This window comes from Eptesicus fuscus, chromosome 20 (assembly GCF_027574615.1).
Source record: "Eptesicus fuscus isolate TK198812 chromosome 20, DD_ASM_mEF_20220401, whole genome shotgun sequence".
NCBI classification, from domain to species: Eukaryota; Metazoa; Chordata; class Mammalia; order Chiroptera; family Vespertilionidae; genus Eptesicus; species Eptesicus fuscus.
In genome coordinates this window covers 1,848,408-1,870,976 of record NC_072492.1, presented here as the reverse complement: position 1 = coordinate 1,870,976, position 22,569 = coordinate 1,848,408, and the positions used below count along the sequence as shown (strand labels likewise).

General features: G+C 55.2%; 1 protein-coding gene across 1 annotated transcript in view; it reads left to right on the top strand.

The window, feature by feature from the left end:
- The first annotated feature begins 748 nt into the window (after positions 1 to 748).
- Positions 749 to 22,569, top strand: part of SHMT1 (serine hydroxymethyltransferase 1) — a 32,082-nt gene continuing 10,261 nt past the window's right edge. The window contains exons 1-6 of the mRNA XM_054709003.1: positions 749 to 908; positions 1,067 to 1,332; positions 7,458 to 7,572; positions 8,351 to 8,496; positions 13,721 to 13,836; positions 14,442 to 14,602. Of these exons, the coding sequence (XP_054564978.1) occupies positions 7,477 to 7,572; positions 8,351 to 8,496; positions 13,721 to 13,836; positions 14,442 to 14,602 (519 nt within the window). The 5' untranslated portion in view covers positions 749 to 908; positions 1,067 to 1,332; positions 7,458 to 7,476. The remainder of the gene's footprint in view (positions 909 to 1,066; positions 1,333 to 7,457; positions 7,573 to 8,350; positions 8,497 to 13,720; positions 13,837 to 14,441; positions 14,603 to 22,569) is intronic.

The window sequence follows — 22,569 nt, the reverse complement described above, 5'->3', positions numbered from 1 at the left end:
AAAACTGGACCCCGTGAGTTTTGGACTCTGGTCCCGCCGACAGCAGAGACAAACAGGGAAGTCTGAAAGTCAGGCTTCATGACAAAATATTTCAGAGGAGCCTGAGTAGAATTTGGTCAAGAGAATCTGTCAGCTCTTTCCCCTAGGTTGTGCAGCCCCTTGGTTTTTGTTATACTTACTGTTTATATTCCAATATTTATTGAGCCCTAATTATGCGGCAGGCACAACGTTAGTGTTTTGGATCTGTCTGTTAATCCTCCTGACAGCCATGCCAGGTAGATATAATTATCTCCAATTCAAGAATGAGACATGTAAGTGCCTGTTCTAGGACTCCACAGGTAACAGTGTTGAAGTTCAAATCCACGTTTGTCCCATTTAAATGACCATCGTGCTAAACTGTAAGTTAAACATAACGAAAGAGTTAAATATAAGCAACACAATTCATTCCCAACCCCAGGGCCTACGCAAGTTTCTGGGACAGGCCCTGCACCGTGTTCCCCGCAGCCCGGCTCCCTGGCTCGCAGCCAGACCAGGAGCGCCCAGCCGCCCGCAGGCGCAGGTGAGCCGGCGCCCCCGCCCCGCCCCCAACACGCGGCGCGCTCTGATTGGGCGCCTCCAGAGGCGGGGCGGGGCGGGCCGCGGCGGGCCGTGGGGGTCCCGGGCGCCTCCAGAGGCGGGGCGGGGCGGGGCGGGGCGGGGCGGGGCGGGAGCGGTGGGTCACGTGGCAGCTGCGCGGCCCCGCGGGTCTCGGGCTCCGGTCGCGCCGACGGCAGCGTGCTCCCCGGTGTCGGTAGGCGGGCGCGTCCAGTCCGTCCCGGCAGGTGCAGCTTCGGGCGGGCCTCTGACCTGGCGCTCGGCTGCGCGCGTCTCCGGGCTCCCCAGCCCCACGTGCGCTGCAGGCCGTGCAGGTGAGGGGCGCGCGGAATGCCTGGCGGTGGGTCGGCGCGGTGGTCTCCGGTGCGGTGGGGGGTGGCCTCAGCTTAACCCCGGTCCGAGTTGCCGCTCTCTGCCGAGCACTGTCTGGCCGAGCATTTAAATGTAAGTGCAGCCCTTCCCCGCGCTCCAGGACCCTCACAGCAAAGCCGCAAGCCGCGTGCGTCTGCCGACGGGGAAGGTGAGGCTCGGAGAGAAGAGCCGATCTCGGCGGGACCCTGCAACAGGGCGCCCGGAATCGAACCGAGGCTCCCCGAAGCCTGCGCTCTCAACCGCTTCGTTTGTGGCCGCTTTCTTGGGTCCCCGAGGGAGGGCCTGCAGGCTGCAGCCGGTTCCGGGACACGGACGTTGCGCTGAAGGGCTCCTGGCCTGCTGCCCTGTGCTTCCCGGTCCTGGAAGGTAAGTGGACCTTGGTCGGCTGGGCCCGCACCCGCAGGTGCCTTCAGCCAGGCAGTTGCTGCACTGGAAACACCAGTTTAGATTCTTACGGCATCAAATTTGCAACTTCCTTCTGGAGGGAACGCGCCGCAGAGTTGGGTGATGGTGCTCTTTAGTGCAGGGTGGCGAAGAAGGGCTCTGGAACTACCGGGAAAACAGAGTTCAAATGACATGGCCTGAGGCCCTGAGCTCTCTGAGCCTCAGTTTTCTATAAAGTGGAGGCCACAGAGTCTGAGAGACAGGTGACATCAGCAGATGGTTCCCTCCGCAGACCCCCGGGTGGTGCCACGTGTGACCGAGGCCCATGGAGGCATGGGGAGGCTGGTGACTGGAGAATGAGTTCACTTACTAGGTCTGTCTCCCTGGGGGTGAGTGAGGCTCATGCCACCATGTCAGGACAGTTGAGGCTGCAGGAACTGCACCCCTAACCCAGTGAAGGCCGTACAGCACCTCAGGATCTTTTTCTTACGGGGTGCCTCAGCATAGAATAGACCTGATTGATTTAGTAGATATAATAGATTATATCTATAATTGATTTAATTGAAACAAGACACAGAATCTTGAACTCTGAATGAAGAACTCAAACTTCTTCCTGGTTAAAAAAAAGCTTAAGTTAGACTCGAGGATATGGATTTACTGAGAGTATGAATTAAGTCCTCCATCTGGGGGGTGACTTGATCCTGAGTGGTAACAGGACCCGGGGAGGAGACTCGCAGTGGGAGGGCAGTGAGAGTGGGGTGCTGGCCACACGCGCACTCTCGCCGTGGGGGGAAGCGTCTTGGACAGGGAAAAGGTTTGCGCAGGCCGCAGGTTGTTGCTGCAGTGAGAAGAGAGACCACCGATGAGGCAGAGACTTGGTTCTCTTTCCTGAGCAGCGGGGAGCTGAGTGCCTTTCACAGAGTGACTGGGTCTGCTGACTGTCCTCAGGGGGAGGTTCCTAGTGGGCTTTAGCCATTGGGTGGTTGAGAATGGTCTGCTTGCCACCTTCAAATCCTTTTTAACTTTGACTAGTCAGTATTTAAAAGAAGCTTTTCCCTTTGAGCCTGTTTTTGGCTCTGGAGCTTTTTGTTGTGGGCTCACCACCTGCTGAGGGTGCGTGTTGGTCCATGCACAGGCCCATGGGTTGAACTGGCCGTTCTTGAGTGCAGAGGTCGGCATTCACGTGTCTCTCCACCGCTGGCGGAAATGTGGGACGTGGCCAGCCACATTCAAGGTCACCTGCCTGTCCTTGGCAAGGTGGCACTGCTGTGACCACAGAAGTGTCCATTGCGTTCCATCACAGTGCTTCATTTCTAACCGTGCTGTGCTTGCAGTGAAATAATGGCTGCTTTGAAAGCCCTAAGAGGAATTTCCTGGTTAAAGGTTATAGTACCAGAGATTAAGGAGGATCACTGTAATTTGGGACTATTAGATTATTTCGTCTAATGGGTATATTTGTTTAGCAGATTTACTGTGTGTGTACTTGTATGGGAAAAGCTACAGCCTTTGTGCTGTGTTTCTCTTTTACTCTCACAACACTACCACGCAACCCTTCTGACACCAGATGTGGGGGTTTCCACGCATCAGCAGTGGAAATTGACCTTCTGAGACACCACTGGGTGTCCTACAATTCAATCCAATTCTACCCGGAGTTAATTCAGCCCACGAGACACCCCCTTCAGATGTCCATCACAAGTAGTAGGTCCCCACGTTATCAGATGTCAGTCACAAGTAGTAGGTCTCCAGGTTATCAGATGTCAGTCACAAGTAGTAGGTCCCCAGGTTATCAGATGTCCATCACAAGTAGTAGGTCCCCAGGTTATCAGATGTCAGTCACAAGTAGTAGGTCCCCAGGTTATCAGATGTCAGTCACAAGTAGTAGGTCCCCAGGTTATCAGATGTCCATCACAAGTAGTAGGTCCCCAGGTTATCAGATGTCAGTCACAAGTAGTAGGTCCCCAGGTTATCCATGACTCTGTCCTACTCGGCTACAAATCAGAGGGTCCCATGACCGGCTCCTGGGATTCCATCATTTGCTAGAGCAGCTCACAGAACTCAGGGAAACACTTAACGTTTATCAGTTTTTTTTGTTTTTTTTTAAATAAAACTTTATTGTTCTGATTATTACAATTGTTCCTCTTTTTTCCCCCCATTACTCCCCTATACCCAGTTCCCACCCCACCCTCTGCCCTTACCCACCCCCCACTGTACTCATCCATAGGTGTATGATTTTTGTCCAGTCTCTTCCCACACCCCACACACCCCTTTCCCCCCGAGAATTGTCAGTACACTCCCTTTCTATGCCCCTGATTCTCTTATATTCACCAGTTTATTCTGTTCATCAAATTTTTTTATTCACTTGATTTTTAGATTCACTTGATAGATATGTATTTGTTGTTCAGAATTTTTATCTTTACCTTTTTTCTTCTTCCTCTTAAAGAATACCCTTCAGCATTTCATATAATACTGGTTTGGCGGTGATGAACTCCTTTAGCTTTTTCTTATCTGTGAAGTTCTTTATCTGACCTTCAATTCTGAATGATAGCTTTGCTGGGTAGAGTAATCTTGGTTGTAGGTTCTTGCTATTCATCACTTTGAATATTTCTTGCCACTCCTGTCTGGCCTGCATAGTTTCTGTTGAGAAATCAGCTGACAGTCGTATGGGTGCTCCCTTGTAGGTAACTAACTGCTTTTTCTCTTGCTGCTTTTAATATTCTCTCTTTGTCTTTTCTCTTGGCATTTTAATTATGATGTGTCTTGGTGTGGTCCTCTTTGGATTCCTCTTGTTTGGGGTTCTGTGCGCTTCCTGAACTTGTAAGTCTATTTCTTTCACCAGGTGGGGGAAGTTTTCTGTCATTATTTCTTCAAATAGGTTTTCAGTATCTTGCTCTCTCTCTTCTTCTGGCACCCCCATAATTCGGATGTTGGTACGCTTGAAGTTGTCCCAGAGGCTCCTTACACTATCTTCATATTTTTGGATTCTTTTTTCTTTTTGCTTTTCCAGTTCTGTGTTTTTTGCTTCTTTGTATTTCAAATCTTTGACTTGATTCTTGGGATCGTCTAGTCTGCTGTTGGATCTCTGTATATTATTTTTTATTTCAGTCAGTGTATGCTTAATTTCTAGTTGGTCCTTTTTCATATCCTCGAGGGTCTCGCTAAATTTATCGGACTTTTCTAGAAAATTCTTGAAAAACCTTATAACCGTGGTTTTGAACATATAGATATCCAGTCATTTGCTTTCCTCCATTTCTTTCATTTGTGACCTGATTCTTTGTCTCCGCATTTTGGCTGCTTCCCTGTGTTGATAGAGTGGCTTTGTGTGCTAGGTGTCCTATAGGGCCCAGTGGCTCAGCCTCCCCAGTTACCTGAGGTGGACACTCTTGGTGCACCCCTTTGTGGGCTGTGTGTACAGTCTTGTTGTAGTTAAGCCTTGATTGTTGTTGGCATCACTGGGAGGAATTGACCTCCAGGCCAATTGGCTGTGAGGATCAGCTGTGTCTACGCTGGGAGAACTTCTGTGCTGGAGACACCCTTATAAGACAAGACTTGCAAAAGCCTCTGTGCTCAGCTTGGATGGGGTGGAGTCTCAGGGCGGAGTAGACAGCAATGGCTTCCCGTCAGCCCTGCCCTAAGAGGCCCCTGGGTCTCTGTGTACCAGGGTAATCGCTGCAAGCACCTCTGAGAGAAAGCCGCCCTCGAGTTTCGCCCACTGCCAGACAGTCCAGTTTCTCCCCAAATGAGTCTGGGTCCCCAGAGTCTTGCATGGAACTGGAGTTCAGAGCAGTCGGGAGCTTTTGTCTCCCTCCCGCTTGAGAAAGGCAGCCTCGTACTCAGTTGCCAGCCCTCTCCGCGCGCCTCCGTACCTCTGCCTTCCGAGCTCCTCTGTGTGCTTTTCTCTTTCCTTCTAGTTGTAGAATTTCCACTCAGCCAGCCTTCCTGTGGTTTGGATGATGTCCGTTTTGTCTTTTAGTTGTAGTTTTAAAATTGTTGTGCGAGGCAGCAGTTTAGGTGTTTACCTATGCCGCCATCTTGGTTTCTCCCCGTTTATCAGTTTTTTTCATATAATTTTATTGATTTCAGAGAGGAAGGGAGAGGGGGAGAGAGAGAGAGAGAAAAACATCAGTGATGAGAGAGAATCATTGGTTGGCTGCCTCCTGCATGCCCCACACTGGGTAGGAGCCCGCAACCTGGGCATGTGCCCTGACCGGGAAGTGAACCATGACCTCCTGGTTCATAGGTTGACACTCAACCACTGAGCCAGTCCAGCCAGGCTACCAGTTTTGTCAGAGAGGTGATAAAGGATACAGGTGAACAGCGAGATGACATACAGAGGGTGAGGTCTGGCAGGGTGCAGAGCACAGGAGCTTCTGTGCCCCGTGGAGTTAGGGTGCGTCACTTCCCAGTGTGGATGTGTCCACCGACCTGTCAGCTCTGAATATATGCAGGCTCCCTCATGTAGGCATGATCAAGTATTAACTCCTCTCTGGAGAAGTGGGGGCAGGACTGAAAATCCCAGGCTTCCGATCCTGGCTGGTCTTTCCAGTGACCAGCGCCCCAGCCAGGAGCCATCCAGGGGCCCACCCACGGTCACCTCACTAGAACAACTGAGGCTCCTAGCTCTTTTCACTTAGCAACTCACAGCGGGTAGGAGCCGAGACCAATATATATGTATTACCTCGGTACTCTTGGGAGGTGGGCTCTCTCCTCACTGGATCTTTCTTAATCTAAACGCCCTCTCCTAGGATAGGCCCCTGCCTCCGCGTCCACAGTGAGCCCCACTCTCCCCAGCACCCAGCTCTCGTCCTTCGTGGCGCTCTCATTTTATCCGTCTGCATTTAGTACCTTGTTCACTTTGCTCCTCATCTTCCGCACCAGGGAAGGCCCTTGACAGCAGGGCCCAGGCTGCTGGGCTCACAACTGTGTTCCCAATAGCAATGCCATGGCGGCACAGAGGCCTGAGGAAATAGTTGTCGGTGAATCATTTTATTTTATTTTTAATTTATTGTTGTTGTTGTTAATCCTCGCCCAAGATATTTTTTCCATTGATTTTTAAAGAGGGTAGGAGGGAGGGAGGGGAAGAGAGAGAAACATCGGATGTCAGAAAGACACACATTGATTGGTTGCCTCCCAAAACCACCCTGACTGGGCCTGGGATCCACCTGCAATCCAGGTATGTGCCCTTGATGGGGATGGTACCCGGGACTCTTCAGTGCATGGGCTGAGCGCTACCGCTGAGCCACACCGGCCAGGCGCCATGAATCCTTCTAGATGAAAGCTTACCAAGTTAATGGAGCACCACGGAAAAGCTGCGGCTGTTGATTGGGGGAGGTTGGTTCCTGGGAATATTTAAACTTTCATCGCCAGGGGAGATGCCACGGTCACAAATTCTCGTTCTTTGTAGAAACATACATTTCCCAGCATTTTGATGGGATACAGTTTTCTGATGAAAAATATTGAGCTACAGTTCTTTTTTTTTTTTCTATCTATAATTCTTACAGGGCAGTTTGTAGGTAAGCCAGTGCATGATTTAACTGGCAGTTTCTACAGGAACCCTGTGGGTAAAGAGAGCGTATGATTTCGGGTTTCTAGTCTGACGTTCATGGCCAACTTGTGTGCAGCCATGGGCAGAGATGCTTTACTTCTCTGAGCCTCATTTTCATTACTTGAAAAATGGAAAAAATAACACTTAAGTCAGTAATTCGTTGTTCAGGCAAATAGTACTTCATGTATGGCTGCACTGAATTCTGTGGGAGATTTAAAAAAATAAAAGTAACACACAGCCCTTGCCTTCCAGGAGGTTAGTGTAGCTGGAGAGAGAGCCGTAACAGGAGAGGTTAGTTGAGAACCGGCCGCGCGGGGCTCTGTCCGCGGGGTCAGGCCTCCTGGGGATGGGATGTGCTCATCACTAACTGGATAACAAGCTGACATCGCAGTTCAGAGCAGAACCGGAAGTCCCACATGGTGGTGTTGCAATAGAATATTTTCATATTTGCCAAGCAGTTGAGGGAGGGGCTGAAAAATAGTGTCGGTGCTTTAGCAACTCAGAGAACTAACAGGTTGCACTGAGCTTTGACTAAAATTAATGTTGGAAGTTCTTCCATTTTGAGGCGACTTTGAACCAGTGCAATGGCGACTGCGGTGAGCAGGGCTCCCGAGAATGCTGACCTGTGGTCCTCGCATGACAAAATGCTGGCACAGCCCCTGAAAGACGGCGACGTCGAGGTGAGGTGGTGGGGTCTTCGTGGGGGTCCTGAAATCCCAGTCTCCTGTTTACTTTCTAGTTCTAACCCTAAGTGCCCTTTGTTCAGAACAGCCTTGCAGTTAGCACAAGAGGCCAGACTTAGAGGCCGCAGCTGACAGGGCTAAACGCCCTTCCAGGCATGTGCGGAGAGCTGTGCTGGGTGCTCGGGAGGGACGGGGAAGGTCACTGAGATTTGACCTTTTCTTACAGTTCAGAGGAGTACATTCAGACACCAAGAAGCATCTTTTATTAATGTGTTTTTAAAAATATTTTTTTATTGATTTCAGAGAGGAAAGGAGAGGGAGAGAGAGATAGAAACATCAATGATGAGAGAGAATCATGGATCGGCTGCCTCCTGCACGCCCCCTACTGGGGATGGAGCCCGCAACCTGGGCATGTGTCCTGACCAGGAATTGAACTGTGACCTCCTGGTTCATAGGTCAATGCTCAACCACTTAGCCACACCAGCCTGGCCTAACCATCGTTTAAGGAAGCTTATCTTAAGGAAGAGAAGCAAGGAATCAGGGAGGGGAAAACTTGGTGAAATGTAAAACTAAAGATAAGATGGTATAGAGTTAAAAATGAGGGGAGGTGCTTATTTTAAGTAGACTCTGAGTTTGGTTTTTTGAGTTTGGTCAACCTCTGAGGGCAAAATATGGCCTGTAACATGGCTCTTCTCTTTCCTCAGTCATTGCTTTGATCAGAGTAGAACGTTGAGCTTAGAGGTCCAAATGTTTCTGTCTGTTTTCTTCTCTTCAGGTTTACAACATCATCAAGAAGGAAAGTCACCGGCAGAGGGTTGGACTAGAGCTGATCGCCTCGGAGAATTTCGCCAGCCGAGCCGTTTTGGAGGCCCTGGGCTCCTGCTTGAATAACAAGTACTCTGAGGGGTACCCTGGCCAGAGGTATGTGAATGCTCTCTGAGCGCTGCTTCCGGCAGGGTGGGCGAGGCACTGAGTCTGCAGAGCGCAGGCCCCGCGGGCTCCTGTCCGTTCCTGCGGTCCGACACACGTCTACGCCGGGCCCTGTGAGAGCGCCGTGTTCTAGAGCAGCTACGCTCAGGGTCACCAACAGCTCCTGTGGGGCTTTCCTGACGAGCTGGCCAGTCCGCTAAAGGGGTGCGAGCTGCTGAACTGAGGGTGAGCCTCCAGGAAAGGTCAGCAGGTACTCTGAGTGATGCTATGGGAGGGGGTTGTTGCGTGTGAGCAATCAGAGTGGTTTCAGGCGTGGACACTGACCTGCTGCACGGAAGCGTTTCTGCGTTACGAATGTTGGGTTTACATGGGCGGTGATCTGGGTCAGCTCCCTCACCCGGAGAACCCGGAGAAATTATGCTTTTACAGTCATCACCGGACAAAGTGATGATTACAGACTCGGACGTATGGTTTTGCAAATTTGTATTTTTGTGTCCCGAAGGACACCGAAAAAGAAGGGTCACTTTGGGAGTTGAACTGGCATTCCATCCTGAGGAGCTCTGCAGCTCCCTGTGGAACGGCCAGACACCAGAGTAAGGGATGTGTTCCTTCTGTGAATGACCGGCGTTTGCATGGTACCTCGAGGAGGTCACTGGGTGTTTTCACAACTACTGTCTCCTTTGATCCTTACGGGAAAGGGGGGCCGTGCTCCGTGCTGTAAGGACGGGAGAGCGAAGACTCACTAAGATTCGGTGACTTTTCAAGTTCGCACACAGGTAGTGCAGCTGGGACGGATCCAGATGCTTTCCAATGGTGTTATGATAAGAAATATGTGGTCTTTGTCCTGGTTCTGGCACCTGAGCTCCTAAAACTCTTGGAATCTGATAGGAATGTCTTATTCATAATGAACACACCTGAGTTGATGTTAAGAGGTGACCCTTGCTGGGCCTCCAGATGGCTTCAGGATGGGGCTGGTGGCCAGAAAGACCAAGGCATGCTGAGAGGGCTGAAGCCGCGTTCACCACCAATGGCCAGTGATTTGATCGGTCACCTCGTAGGGGAGCCTGTGAAAACCCAGCGCGGTGAGGCGGAGAGCTTCCCAGTCGGTGAACCGTTGAGGTGCTGGGAGGGGCAGTCCTGGAGAGGCTAGGGAGCGCCGAACCCTTCCCCCGCACCTCGCCCCACGCATCTGGCCAGTGAGGGTAAGTGAAGTGCTGTCCTGAGTTCCGTGGGTCACTTTGGTGAGTTACTGACCGTGAGGGAGGTGGTAGGAATCCCAGTTTGTCAGAAAGAAGGGAGCGGCCTGGGACCGGCCATTGTGACAGCCTCTGGAGGGGGCGGCCGGGGGCTGAGCCCGGAGCCTCGGAGCGGGGCAGCCCCGCTGGTGGGCACGGCTGAACTGAATTGTGGGGTGGTTGGTGGGTGTCAGACCTGGATGGTGTGAGGAAAACCCCCTCACATTTGACATCAGAAGTGTTGTTACCGGAAAGCGGGACCTGACCCGGAGCAGATCTGCCCGGGGCCGGCCGGTAGTGTGTGGCTCTTGACGGGGTGCAGGGAAGAGTTCACGCCGTGCGTCCAGGTGACTCTGCGGGATGCTTATTGAAGCTGGGCAGTGAGGCAGGAAGGGGCCGGGATGGAAGCAGCAGGAGAGCCTGGGGGGGCTGCTCCGTTCACTGAGGAGTCAGAGAAAAGGGGCCTCGGAGACAGGATCAGATCGGAGGGTGAGACAGGACGAGCTGCCGCTGCCCATTGCACCCCTGGTTGCAAGTCTTGTGGGGTCCCGAGGAGTGTAGGAGGTGCCCACCTGAGGGGAAGGGAAAGGCATGGGCGCGCTCCTGGGAGGGAGCGTGCAGCTGGGTCCCTCCTGGAGGGTTTAGAGGCTGGGCATTTAGGGGAGGAATTAAACCCTTTCAGGGTCGTGGTCTCCACTAATTGGTCAGCCCCAGGGCAAGGGGTTTAAACTGCATGACCAGCATTATGCCAGGGGAGGAACGGCCACCTGGGGGCAAGTCCACACCAGTGTTGCCCGTTGCTAATCACCCACGGCTCTCTGTATCTGCTGTGGATTGCTGGCCAGTTTGTTCAGCTCTCTGTCTGTTTCCCCATCCCACTTGCCAAGGAACTTCCCTAGTTCCCTACTAACCTGCCTTATTGTGAGTAAAAACCCCTCATTCACCCTTTTTTCCTTTTTGTGGTAAAATATACATAATAGAAAATTTTCCTTTTTACGTGTGTAGTTCAGTGGCATTAAGCACATTCACAATATGGTACAACCATCGCCACCATCATCTCCAGAACTTTTTCATTTTGTATAAACAAAACTCTGTACCCATTAAACTGTAACCCCTGCCAGCAAGCACATGAACCAGGTGCTCAACATCACTGAACATCAGGGACATGCGGATCAGAACCCCAACGAGCTATTCCCTCACTCCCATTAGGATGGCTACTGCAGACACACACACACACACACACACACACACACACACACACACACACAAAACAAGTGTTGGTGAGACTAAAGAGGAGTAGCCCTTGTGCCCTGTTGGTAGGGATGTAAAATGTGCAGCCACTGTGGAAAACAGTATGCAGGTTCCTCAAAAAATGAAAAATATAATTATACTAGTGGCCCGGTGCACAAAATTCGTGCATGGGGGTGGGTGTTCCTCAGCCCGGCCTGCACCCTCTCCAATCTGGGACCCCTCGAAGGATGTCCTACTGCCAGTTTACAGGGATCGGGCCTAAACTGGCAGTTGGACATCCCTCTCACAATCTGGGACTGCTGGCTTCAGCCGCTCACCTGCCTGCCTGCCTGCATGATCGCCCCTAACCACTCTGCTTGCCAGCCTGCTCGCCCCCAATTGCCCCCTGCCACCGGCCTTCTTGCCCCAAAATTCCTCCCCGCCAGCCTGATCACCCCCAACTGCCCCCCCCCTGCTGGCCTGTTCGCCCCCAACTGCCCCCCCCTGCTGGCCTGCTCGCCCCCCTTCCCTCCCCACTGGCCTGCTCACCCCCAAATGCCCCCCTGCTGGCCTGCTCACTCCAAACTGCCCCCCCCTGCTGTCCTGATCACCTCCAACTGACACCCACTGACGGCCTGCTCACCCCCAACTGGCCCCCCTGCTGGTCTGCTTACCCCCAACAGCCCCTGCTGTCCCATCCTGGCCTGATCACCCCCCGGTGACCCAAGGTCCCAGCCCCTCCTTTTTTTCTTTTTCTTTTTCTTTTTCTTTTTCTTTTTCAGCGCCTCTTTGAGCGGAGGCCAGGGCCGGCTGGAAGCAAGTATCTAGGATGTATTTATCTTCTATAATTGAAACTTTGTAGCCTTGAGCAGAGGCCAAGGCCAGCCAGGGCGGGCGGGAAGCTTGGCTTTCTCTATTGCCAGGGGCAACCCAAGCCTCTGGCTGACTCCAGCTCTGTGGCCACCGCCATATTTGTTGGGTTAATTTGCATACTCACTTCTGATTGGCTGGTGAGCGTGGCTTGGCATAACGGAGTGATAGTTAATTTGCATGTTTCTCTTTTATTAGTGTAGATGATCCAGCAATTCCACTTCTGGGTATATATTCCAATATAATTGAAATCAGGGAATCAAACAGATATTTGTACACCATGTTCATAACAGCATTGGTCACAGTAATCAACATATGGGAGCAACCCAAGTGTCCATTGATGGACAGGTAGATAAGCAAAGGTGGTCTATCTATAATAATAAAGGTGTAATATGCTAATTAGACTGGACAGCTGAACGACCTTCTGGACATCCTTCCAGACTAAGCCTTGGCGGCGTGGGCTGAGGCAGAGGCAGTTAGAGGCAATCAGGCAGGCAGGCAAGCCGTTAGGGGCAATCAGGCAGGCAGGCGAGCAGTTAAGGGCATCAGGCAGGCAGGCAGAGTGGTTAGGGGTGATCAGGCAGGCAGGCAAGCAGTTAGGAGCCAGCGGTCCCGATTGCAAGAGGGATATCTGATTGCCGGTTTAGGCCCAATCCCACAGGCCTAAACCAGCAGTCAGACATCCCCCAAGGGGTCCCGGATTGAGAGAGGGTGCAGGCCAGGCTGAAGGACTCCCCCCCGCGCTCCCCCCCATGCCTGAATTTCATGTACTGGGTCTCTAGTACATACAACAACAAAAAAGAAGGAAATCCTACCACATGCTGCAAGGATGAACCTTGAGGACATTATGCTAAGTGAAATAAACTGGTCACAAAAAGACAAATACTATAGGACTCCATTTATATGAGGTCCCTAGAGTAGTCAAAATCATAGAAATGGAAAGTAGATGGTGGTTCCTAGGGGCAGGGGGCGGGAGAAATGGGAAGTTGTTCAGCGGGTGTAGAGTTTCAGTTTCGCAAGATGAAAAAGTTCTAGAGATCTGCTGTATAACAATGTGAGTACTTACCAACATGAGGCACTTAACACTGCTGCACTGTGTGCTTAAAAATGGTCAGGAAGGTGTGGCTCAGTTGGTTGAGTATCGTCCCTTGCACCAAAGGGTCGCTGGTTAATTCCCGGTGGAGGCACATGCCCCTGTTGCTGGCTCAGTCCCTGTGGGGGAGCATGCAGGAGGCAATTGATTGATGTTTGTCTCTCACTCCCTCTCCCTTCTTTCTCTAAAAATCAATAAAAACATTTTTTTAAAAAAATGGTTAAGATAGTAAATTTTATGTTATGTGACGTTTACTATAACTAAAAAATATAAACATTTAATTTTAAAAATTTAATTTAAAAAATTTCAAAGCTTTTTGTGACCATAAGGCCTACATGTTAAAAATTTCTTCTGGATTGAGTTATTATGCTTATTAGTATGTATACCAATAAAAAACATAAATATGTGAGAAATTTTGATACGTTATTATTAAATGAGAAGTAAAATTTTATTAGAAATGCCAATACCCTCTACTTCTCCCTCCACCCACCCCCCGGTCAACCACCATTGCACATCCTGTGTCTGTGAATGTGACTGTTCTTGGTGCCTTACGTAAGGGCACTCGGTGCCGGAACGGGCTTGTTTCACTCAGCACGATGCTAATGCCAGGCTGGCCCTGTAGCTCACGTCAGGTTCCTCGTAGATGAGGAGACGCTGACTCAGGGTCGGAGCGGGGCACCGAAGGAGGCGATCCCGTGGCTTCACACCAGGCTCCACTCCTGGTCCGTCCTGCGCGGAGTTCTTTGGCCTCTGCCAGAGAGGCCCTAAGTCTGCTCTTCTCACGCAGGTACTACGGCGGGACTGAGTTTATCGATGAGCTGGAGATCCTCTGTCAGAAGCGAGCGCTGCAGGTCTACGGTCTGGACCCCCAGTGCTGGGGGGTCAACGTCCAGCCCTACTCGGGTAACTAACTACCAGGTCCAGAGAGGCCTGGGCCAGTGTTCATGGAGAGGAGCCTAAGAGAAGGCCTGCTCATCCTCAGAAGTTAGAAAAAGCCCCTCCTGTCGTGGTTGTCTTTCTCCATGGCCTTGGCTCCCGCTGTTCTAGCCCCTCAAGGATAGTGCGCTGTCTGACCCTCCCCTTCCCTCACTCTCAGAGGGATTGGTGTGGGGGACCTCGGGGGGCTGGAGGAAGGCATCATTGTTTCCAGTCCGAGGTCCGCGTGCCCCACACTTTGAAAGGCCCAAACTCAGAGTTTGGAGTAAGGAAAGATTTGTTGGTCGAGAAGATGGGGCCCTAACCCTCAAACCCATCTTAAGAAAGCAGAGTTGAGGCCCCGCAGACTTCCTCTGGTGACTGGCATGTCTGGAGCAGGCCGCTAGCCTTCAGCCATGGGAGCCACACAGATTTGAACCTGATGGAGTCAGAGACGGAGCATCTCTCTGTTCCCTGTGATGGCCAAGTCTGTTCTGGCCACTTCTGGGTGATGGCCTGGTGGCCGAGCTTGGGGTCCTGCCAGGTGCCGCATGGGCAGAAGCAATTGTACCCCTCTGGTCTGCCCGGTCCAGGCTCCCCTGCCAACTTCGCAGTGTACACCGCCCTGGTGGAACCCCATGGGCGCATCATGGGCCTGGACCTGCCTGACGGAGGCCACCTGACCCACGGGTTCATGACAGACAAGAAGAAAATCTCTGCTACATCCATCTTTTTTGAATCCATGCCCTATAAGGTAAGAGTGCCTCTCTCTCCACAGCCCCATGGTCTGTCTCCTCAGAAAGCCGCCAGTGTGTGGCTGCACCGATAGGCATGAGTTTTGTTCACCTGGCACTACAGGAAGTCCCCACTTTCACCATTCGTCATTTCCCTGCCCTGGGGACTCCTCAGGCACACAGGGCAGGCTGGGGGCGGTTGGGGTGGAACACCGAGGGGCTGATCTGCGGCACAGGGACGGTTGGGGAGGCAACTGTGTAGGGGGTTCCTGCCACAGCAGGACTGCCAGCTGCTCCAGAACTCGGGGCAGTGACAGCTCCCAATACCAGGTCCCCCAGCTGGACCCCCAGTGACAGCAGCTGCAGCCGGAGCTCCGCCGCAGCCAGCAGCCCCATCAGCACCTCGTCAGCCTCCTTAGCCAGGCCCCATGCCCATCGTGGGACCGGCACATATTTATGTGGGGCCCTTGTCATTATAAACAGTTTGGTAAAAAAAAAAGCATGTAAGGCCCTGGCCGGGTAGTTCAGTTGGTTAGAGCATCATCCTGCTATGCCAAAGGTGAGGGTTCCAGCCCCAGTCAGGGCCCATACAGGAGGCACCCAATAGTGCATGAATGGGTGGACAACAAACCGGTGTCTCCCTCTCCCTCTCTCTAAATCACATAGAGAAAAGTGGAGCTGCATGTGAGACCCATGGCTCCTGGGGGCGCAGGGAGTTCTCCATGAAGATGCGTAGAGAGGTGGCACAGAGAGGCGGCGTGCACACTTGCTCACGGTACACCCTGTGCACCTGATGCTGCTTCCTCGTGCCGGGAACTCACCTCGTGGCTCATTCCGTGGGCCGTCCCTGGTCCCTTCCATACGTCCCATCAGAGCAAAGGTAGCCGTGCACTGCTCGCGTGGCTGACTGTCAGACACACTGTTATCCTTTTAAGAAAATCAGGCTGCCCGGACCCGCGGGGTTCAGTGAAGCGTCCTCCCGTACACCGAGGTGATCCCGCGGGGTTCAGTGAAGCGTCCTCCCGTGCACCGAGGTGATCCCGCGGGGTTCAGTGAAGCGCCCTCCCGTACACCGAGGTGATCCCGTGGGGTTCAGTGAAGCGTCCTCCCGTGCACCGAGGTGATCCCGTGGGGTTCAGTGAAGTGTCCTCCCGTACACCGAGGTGATCCCGTGGGGTTCAGTGGAGCGTCCTCCCGTACACAGAGGTGATCCCGTGGGGTTCAGTGGAGCGTCCTCCCGTACACCGAGGTGATCCCGCGGGGTTCAGTGGAGCGTCCTCCCGTACACAGAGGTGATCCCGTGGGGTTCAGTGGAGCGTCCTCCCGTGCACAGAGGTGATCCCGCGGGGTTCAGTGAAGCGTCCTCCCGTACACTGAGGTGATCCCGCGGGGTTCAGTGAAACGTCCTCCCGTACACAGAGGTGATCCCGCGGGGTTCAGTGAAGCGTCCTCCCGTGCACCGAGGTGATCCCCTGGGGTTCAGTGAAGCGTCCTCCCGTACACAGAGGTGATCCCGTGGGGTTCAGTGGAGCGTCCTCCCGTACACCGAGGTGATCCCGCGGGGTTCAGTGGAGCGTCCTCCTGTACACAGAGGTGATCCCGTGGGGTTCAGTGGAGCGTCCTCCCGTACACTGAGGTGATCCCGTGGGGTTCAGTGGAGCGTCCTCCCGTACACCGAGGTGATCCCGCGGGGTTCAGTGGAGCGTCCTCCCGTGCACCGAGGTGATCCCGCGGGGTTCAGTGGAGCGTCCTCCCGTACACTGAGGTGATCCCGTGGGGTTCAGTGAAGCGTCCTCCCACACACCGAGGTGATCCCGCGGGGTTCAGTGAAGCGTCCTCCCACACACCGAGGTGATCCCGCGGGGTTCAGTGAAGCGTCCTCCCACACACCGAGGTGATCCCGTGGGGTTCAGTGAAGCGTCCTCCCGTGTACCGAGGTGATCCCGTGGGGTTCAGTGGAGCGTCCTCCCGTGCACCGAGGTGATCCCGCGGGGTTCAGTGGAGCGTCCTCCCGTACACTGAGGTGATCCCGTGGGGTTCAGTGAAGCGTCCTCCCACACACCGAGGTGATCCCGCGGGGTTCAGTGAAGCGTCCTCCCACACACCGAGGTGATCCCGCGGGGTTCAGTGAAGCGTCCTCCCACACACCGAGGTGATCCCGTGGGGTTCAGTGAAGCGTCCTCCCGTACACTGAGGTGATCCCGCGGGGTTCAGTGAAGCGTCCTCCTGTACACCGAGGTGATCCCGTGCGGTTCAGTGAAGCGTCCTCCCACACACCGAGGTGATCCCGCGGGGTTCAGTGAAGCGTCCTCCCACACACCGAGGTGATCCCGCGGGGTTCAGTGAAGCGTCCTCCCACACACCGAGGTGATCCCGTGGGGTTCAGTGAAGCGTCCTCCCGTACACTGAGGTGATCCCGCGGGGTTCAGTGAAGCGTCCTCCCGTACACCGAGGTGATCCCGCGGGGTTCAGTGGAGCGTCCTCCCGTACACTGAGGTGATCCCGTGGGGTTCAGTGAAGCGTCCTCCCGTACACCGAGGTGATCCCGTGGGGTTCAGTGGAGCGTCCTCCCGTACACAGAGGTGATCCCGCGGGGTTCAGTGAAGCGTCCTCCCGTACACAGAGGTGATCCCGCGGGGTTCAGTGAAGCGTCCTCCCGTACACCGAGGTGATCCCGTGGGGTTCAGTGAAGCGTCCTCCCGTACACCGAGGTGATCCCGTGGGGTTCAGTGAAACGTCCTCCCGTACACCGAGGTGATCCCGTGGGGTTCAGTGGAGCGTCCTCCCGTACACCGAGGTGATCCCGTGGGGTTCAGTGGAGCGTCCTCCCGTACACCGAGGTGATCCCATGGGGTTCAGTGGAGCGTCCTCCTGTACACCGAGGTGATCCCGTGGGGTTCAGTGAAGCGTCCTCCCGTGCACTGAGGTGATCCCGCGGGGTTCAGTGGAGCGTCCTCCCGTGCACTGAGGTGATCCCGTGGGGTTCAGTGGAGCGTCCTCCCGTGCACTGAGGTGATCCCGCGGGGTTCAGTGAAGCGTCCTCCCGTACACTGAGGTGATCCCGTGGGGTTCAGTGAAGCGTCCTCCCGTGCACTGAGGTGATCCCGCGGGGTTCAGTGGAGCGTCCTCCCGTACACTGAGGTGATCCCGTGGGGTTCAGTGAAGCGTCCTCCCGTGCACTGAGGTGATCCCGCGGGGTTCAGTGAAGCGTCCTCCCGTACACTGAGGTGATCCCGTGGGGTTCAGTGAAGCGTCCTCCCGTACACTGAGGTGATCCCGTGGGGTTCAGTGAAGCGTCCTCCCACACACCGAGGTGATCCCGCGGGGTTCAGTGAAGCGTCCTCCCGTGCACCGAGGTGATCCCGCGGGGTTCAGTGGAGCGTCCTCCCGTACACAGAGGTGATCCCGCGGGGTTCAGTGAAGCGTCCTCCCGTACACCGAGGTGATCCCGCGGGGTTCAGTGAAGCGTCCTCCCGTACACCGAGGTGATCCCGTGGGGTTCAGTGAAGCGTCCTCCCGTACACCGAGGTGATCCCGCGGGGTTCAGTGAAGTGTCCTCCCGTACACCGAGGTGATCCCGCGGGGTTCAGTGAAGCGTCCTCCCGTGCACCGAGGTGATCCCGTGGGGTTCAGTGAAGCGTCCTCCCGTACACAGAGGTGATCCCGTGGGGTTCAGTGAAGCGTCCTCCCGTACACAGAGGTGATCCCGCGGGGTTCAGTGAAGCGTCCTCCCGTACACAGAGGTGATCCCGTGGGGTTCAGTGGAGCGTCCTCCCGTGCACCGAGGTGATCCCGTGGGGTTCAGTGGAGCGTCCTCCCGTACACTGAGGTGATCCCGTGGGGTTCAGTGGAGCGTCCTCCCGTGCACTGAGGTGATCCCGCGGGGTTCAGTGAAGTGTCCTCCCGTACACCGAGGTGATCCCGTGGGGTTCAGTGGAGCGTCCTCCCGTACACAGAGGTGATCCCGTGGGGTTCAGTGGAGCGTCCTCCCGTACACAGAGGTGATCCCGTGGGGTTCAGTGAAACGTCCTCCCGTACACTGAGGTGATCCCGCGGGGTTCAGTGAAGCGTCCTCCCGTACACCGAGGTGATCCCGTGGGGTTCAGTGGAGCGTCCTCCCGTACACAGAGGTGATCCCGTGGGGTTCAGTGGAGCGTCCTCCCGTACACCGAGGTGATCCCGCGGGGTTCAGTGGAGCGTCCTCCCGTACACTGAGGTGATCCCGCGGGGTTCAGTGAAACGTCCTCCCGTACACAGAGGTGATCCCGTGGGGTTCAGTGAAACGTCCTCCCGTACACCGAGGTGATCCCGTGGGGTTCAGTGAAGCGTCCTCCCGTACACAGAGGTGATCCCGTGGGGTTCAGTGAAGCGTCCTCCCGTGTACCGAGGTGATCCCGTGGGGTTCAGTGGAGCGTCCTCCCGTACACAGAGGTGATCCCGCGGGGTTCAGTGAAGCGTCCTCCCGTACACAGAGGTGATCCCGTGGGGTTCAGTGAAGCGTCCTCCCGTGTACCGAGGTGATCCCGTGGGGTTCAGTGGAGCGTCCTCCCGTACACAGAGGTGATCCCGCGGGGTTCAGTGAAGCGTCCTCCCGTACACAGAGGTGATCCCGCGGGGTTCAGTGGAGCGTCCTCCCGTACACCGAGGTGATCCCGTGGGGTTCAGTGGAGCGTCCTCCCGTACACCGAGGTGATCCCGCGGGGTTCAGTGGAGCGTCCTCCCGTACACCGAGGTGATCCCGCGGGGTTCAGTGAAGCGTCCTCCCGTACACCGAGGTGATCCCGTGGGGTTCAGTGGAGCGTCCTCCCGTACACCGAGGTGATCCCGCGGGGTTCAGTGGAGCGTCCTCCCGTACACTGAGGTGATCCCGCGGGGTTCAGTGAAGCGTCCTCCCGTGCACTGAGGTGATCCCGCGGGGTTCAGTGAAGCGTCCTCCCGTGCACTGAGGTGATCCCGCGGGGTTCAGTGAAGCGTCCTCCCGTGCACCGAGGTGATCCCGCGGGGTTCAGTGGAGCGTCCTCCCGTGCACTGAGGTGATCCCGCGGGGTTCAGTGGAGCGTCCTCCCGTACACCGAGGTGATCCCGCGGGGTTCAGTGAAGCGTCCTCCCGTGCACCGAGGTGATCCCGCGGGGTTCAGTGAAACGTCCTCCCGTGCACCGAGGTGATCCCGCGGGGTTCAGTGAAGCGTCCTCCCGTGCACCGAGGTGATCCCGCGGGGTTCAGTGGAGCGTCCTCCCGTACACCGAGGTGATCCCGCGGGGTTCAGTGGAGCGTCCTCCCGTACACAGAGGTGATCCCGCGGGGTTCAGTGGAGCGTCCTCCCGTACACTGAGGTGATCCCGTGGGGTTCTGTGAAGCGTCCTCCCGTACACCGAGGTGATCCCGTGGGGTTCAGTGAAGCGTCCTCCCGTACACCGAGGTGATCCCGTGGGGTTCAGTGAAGCGTCCTCCCGTACACTGAGGTGATCCCGTGGGGTTCAGTGAAGCGTCCTCCCGCACACCGAGGTGATCCCGTGGGGTTCAGTGAAGCGTCCTCCCGTACACAGAGGTGATCCCGTGGGGTTCAGTGAAGCGTCCTCCCGTACACCGAGGTGATCCCGTGGGGTTCAGTGAAGCGTCCTCCCGTACACCGAGGTGATCCCGTGGGGTTCAGTGAAGCGTCCTCCCGTACACAGAGGTGATCCCGCGGGGTTCAGTGAAGTGTCCTCCCGTACACTGAGGTGATCCCGTGGGGTTCAGTGGAGCGTCCTCCCGTACACAGAGGTGATCCCGCGGGGTTCAGTGGAGCGTCCTCCCGTACACAGAGGTGATCCCGCGGGGTTCAGTGAAGTGTCCTCCCGTACACTGAGGTGATCCCGTGGGGTTCAGTGGAGCGTCCTCCCGTACACAGAGGTGATCCCGCGGGGTTCAGTGAAGTGTCCTCCCGTACACCGAGGTGATCCCGCGGGGTTCAGTGGAGCGTCCTCCCGTACACCGAGGTGATCCCGCGGGGTTCAGTGGAGCGTCCTCCCGCACACCGAGGTGATCCCGCGGGGTTCAGTGAAGCGTCCTCCCGTGCACCGAGGTGATCCCGTGGGGTTCAGTGAAGCGTCCTCCCGTACACCGAGGTGATCCCGCGGGGTTCAGTGAAACGTCCTCCCGTACACAGAGGTGATCCCGTGGGGTTCAGTGAAGCGTCCTCCCGTACACCGAGGTGATCCCGCGGGGTTCAGTGGAGCGTCCTCCCGTACACAGAGGTGATCCCGCGGGGTTCAGTGGAGCGTCCTCCCGTACACCGAGGTGATCCCGTGGGGTTCAGTGAAGCGTCCTCCCGTGTACCGAGGTGATCCCGTGGGGTTCAGTGAAGTGTCCTCCCGTGCACCGAGGTGATCCCGTGGGGTTCAGTGAAGCGTCCTCCCGTGCACCGAGGTGATCCCGCGGGGTTCAGTGGAGCGTCCTCCCATGCACTGAGGTGATCCCGCGGGGTTCAGTGGAGCGTCCTCCCATGCACTGAGGTGATCCCGTGGGGTTCAGTGGAGCGTCCTCCCATGCACTGAGGTGATCCCGTGGGGTTCAGTGGAGCGTCCTCCCGTACACCGAGGTGATCCCGCGGGGTTCAGTGAAACGTCCTCCCGTACACTGAGGTGATCCCGCGGGGTTCAGTGGAGCGTCCTCCCGTACACCGAGGTGATCCCGTGGGGTTCAGTGAAGCGTCCTCCCGTACACAGAGGTGATCCCGCGGGGTTCAGTGGAGCGTCCTCCCGTACACTGAGGTGATCCCGGTCGGGACACGTCCGCAGGCCTTAGATTCAGTCCCTGGTCGCAGTGTGCAGGAGGAAACCAAATATGTTTCTCTCCCCCCTCTCCCCGCCTCTAAAAACCCCCACAAAAGACAATAAAACACATTTAGCTCTGTCTGGAGCTAAGTGGTTAGTGTTGGCCTGTGCTCACAGTTCGATTCCCGGTCAAGGGCACGTACCTGGATTTTGGGTGCAAACCCCACCCCGTTGGGACGCGTGCAGGAGGCACACAGTGTGTCTTTCACATCGCTGTAATGTTCCTCCCTCCCTCCCTCCCTCCCACTCTCTCTGAAAAGCGATGGAAAAATACCCTCTGGTGCGGACTAACAACAACAAAAACATATTTAAGAAAAAAGGGAGGGAGGGAGGGAGGGAGGGAGGGAGAGGGAGGGAGGGAGGGAGGGAGGGAGGGAGGGAGGGAGGGAGGGCAGGCAGCCGTGGCCGGTGTGGCTCAGTTGAGTGTTGACCTATGAACTGGTCAAGGCACATGCCCGGTTGGGGCTGGGTCCCCAGTGGGGGTTCCGGAGGCGTCTTTTAGCATGTTGCATGTCCTTGATTGTTTGCTGTTTTGCTTTGTGTTTTATCTGAGGATATTTTCCCATTGAGTTTTAGAGAGAGTAGTAGAGAGAGAAAGACAGAAACATCGATGTGAGAGAGACACATCGATTGGTTGCCTCCTTCACGCGCCCTGACCAGGGCCCCGGTCAGGGAGGAGCCTGCAGCCAAGGTGCGTGCCCTGGACCGGAATTGAACCTGGGAACCTCGGTCTGCAGGCCGACGCTCTATCCACTGGCTAGGGCTGTTTGCTGTTTTATTAGCCTTTGTCTCAGTTCTAGTAATTGCACATAAGCTTTTTTTTTTTCCATTGATTTTGAGGAAGAGAGAAAGAGGAGGGGGCATCGATTGGTTGTTTCACGTATGTGTGCGCTCATTGGTTGCTTCTTGTATGTGCCCTGACCAGAGATCAAACCCGCAACCTTGGCGTATCAGGACCGTGCTCTAACCTACAGGGCTACCCGGACGGGCCATGTGCTTTTTGAGGGCATGTGCTGGCTCATTTCTTTCCATGGAAAGCCTTAGTGTTTCCAGTGGCAGTATCTGCACTGGCCAGTGCTGGCCTTGAACGTGGAATGTGAAACGGGACAGTAGTAATACAATGCTCTGTCTGCGCGGGGAGCACAAAAGCCCATTCCTGGTTTCTTTCACC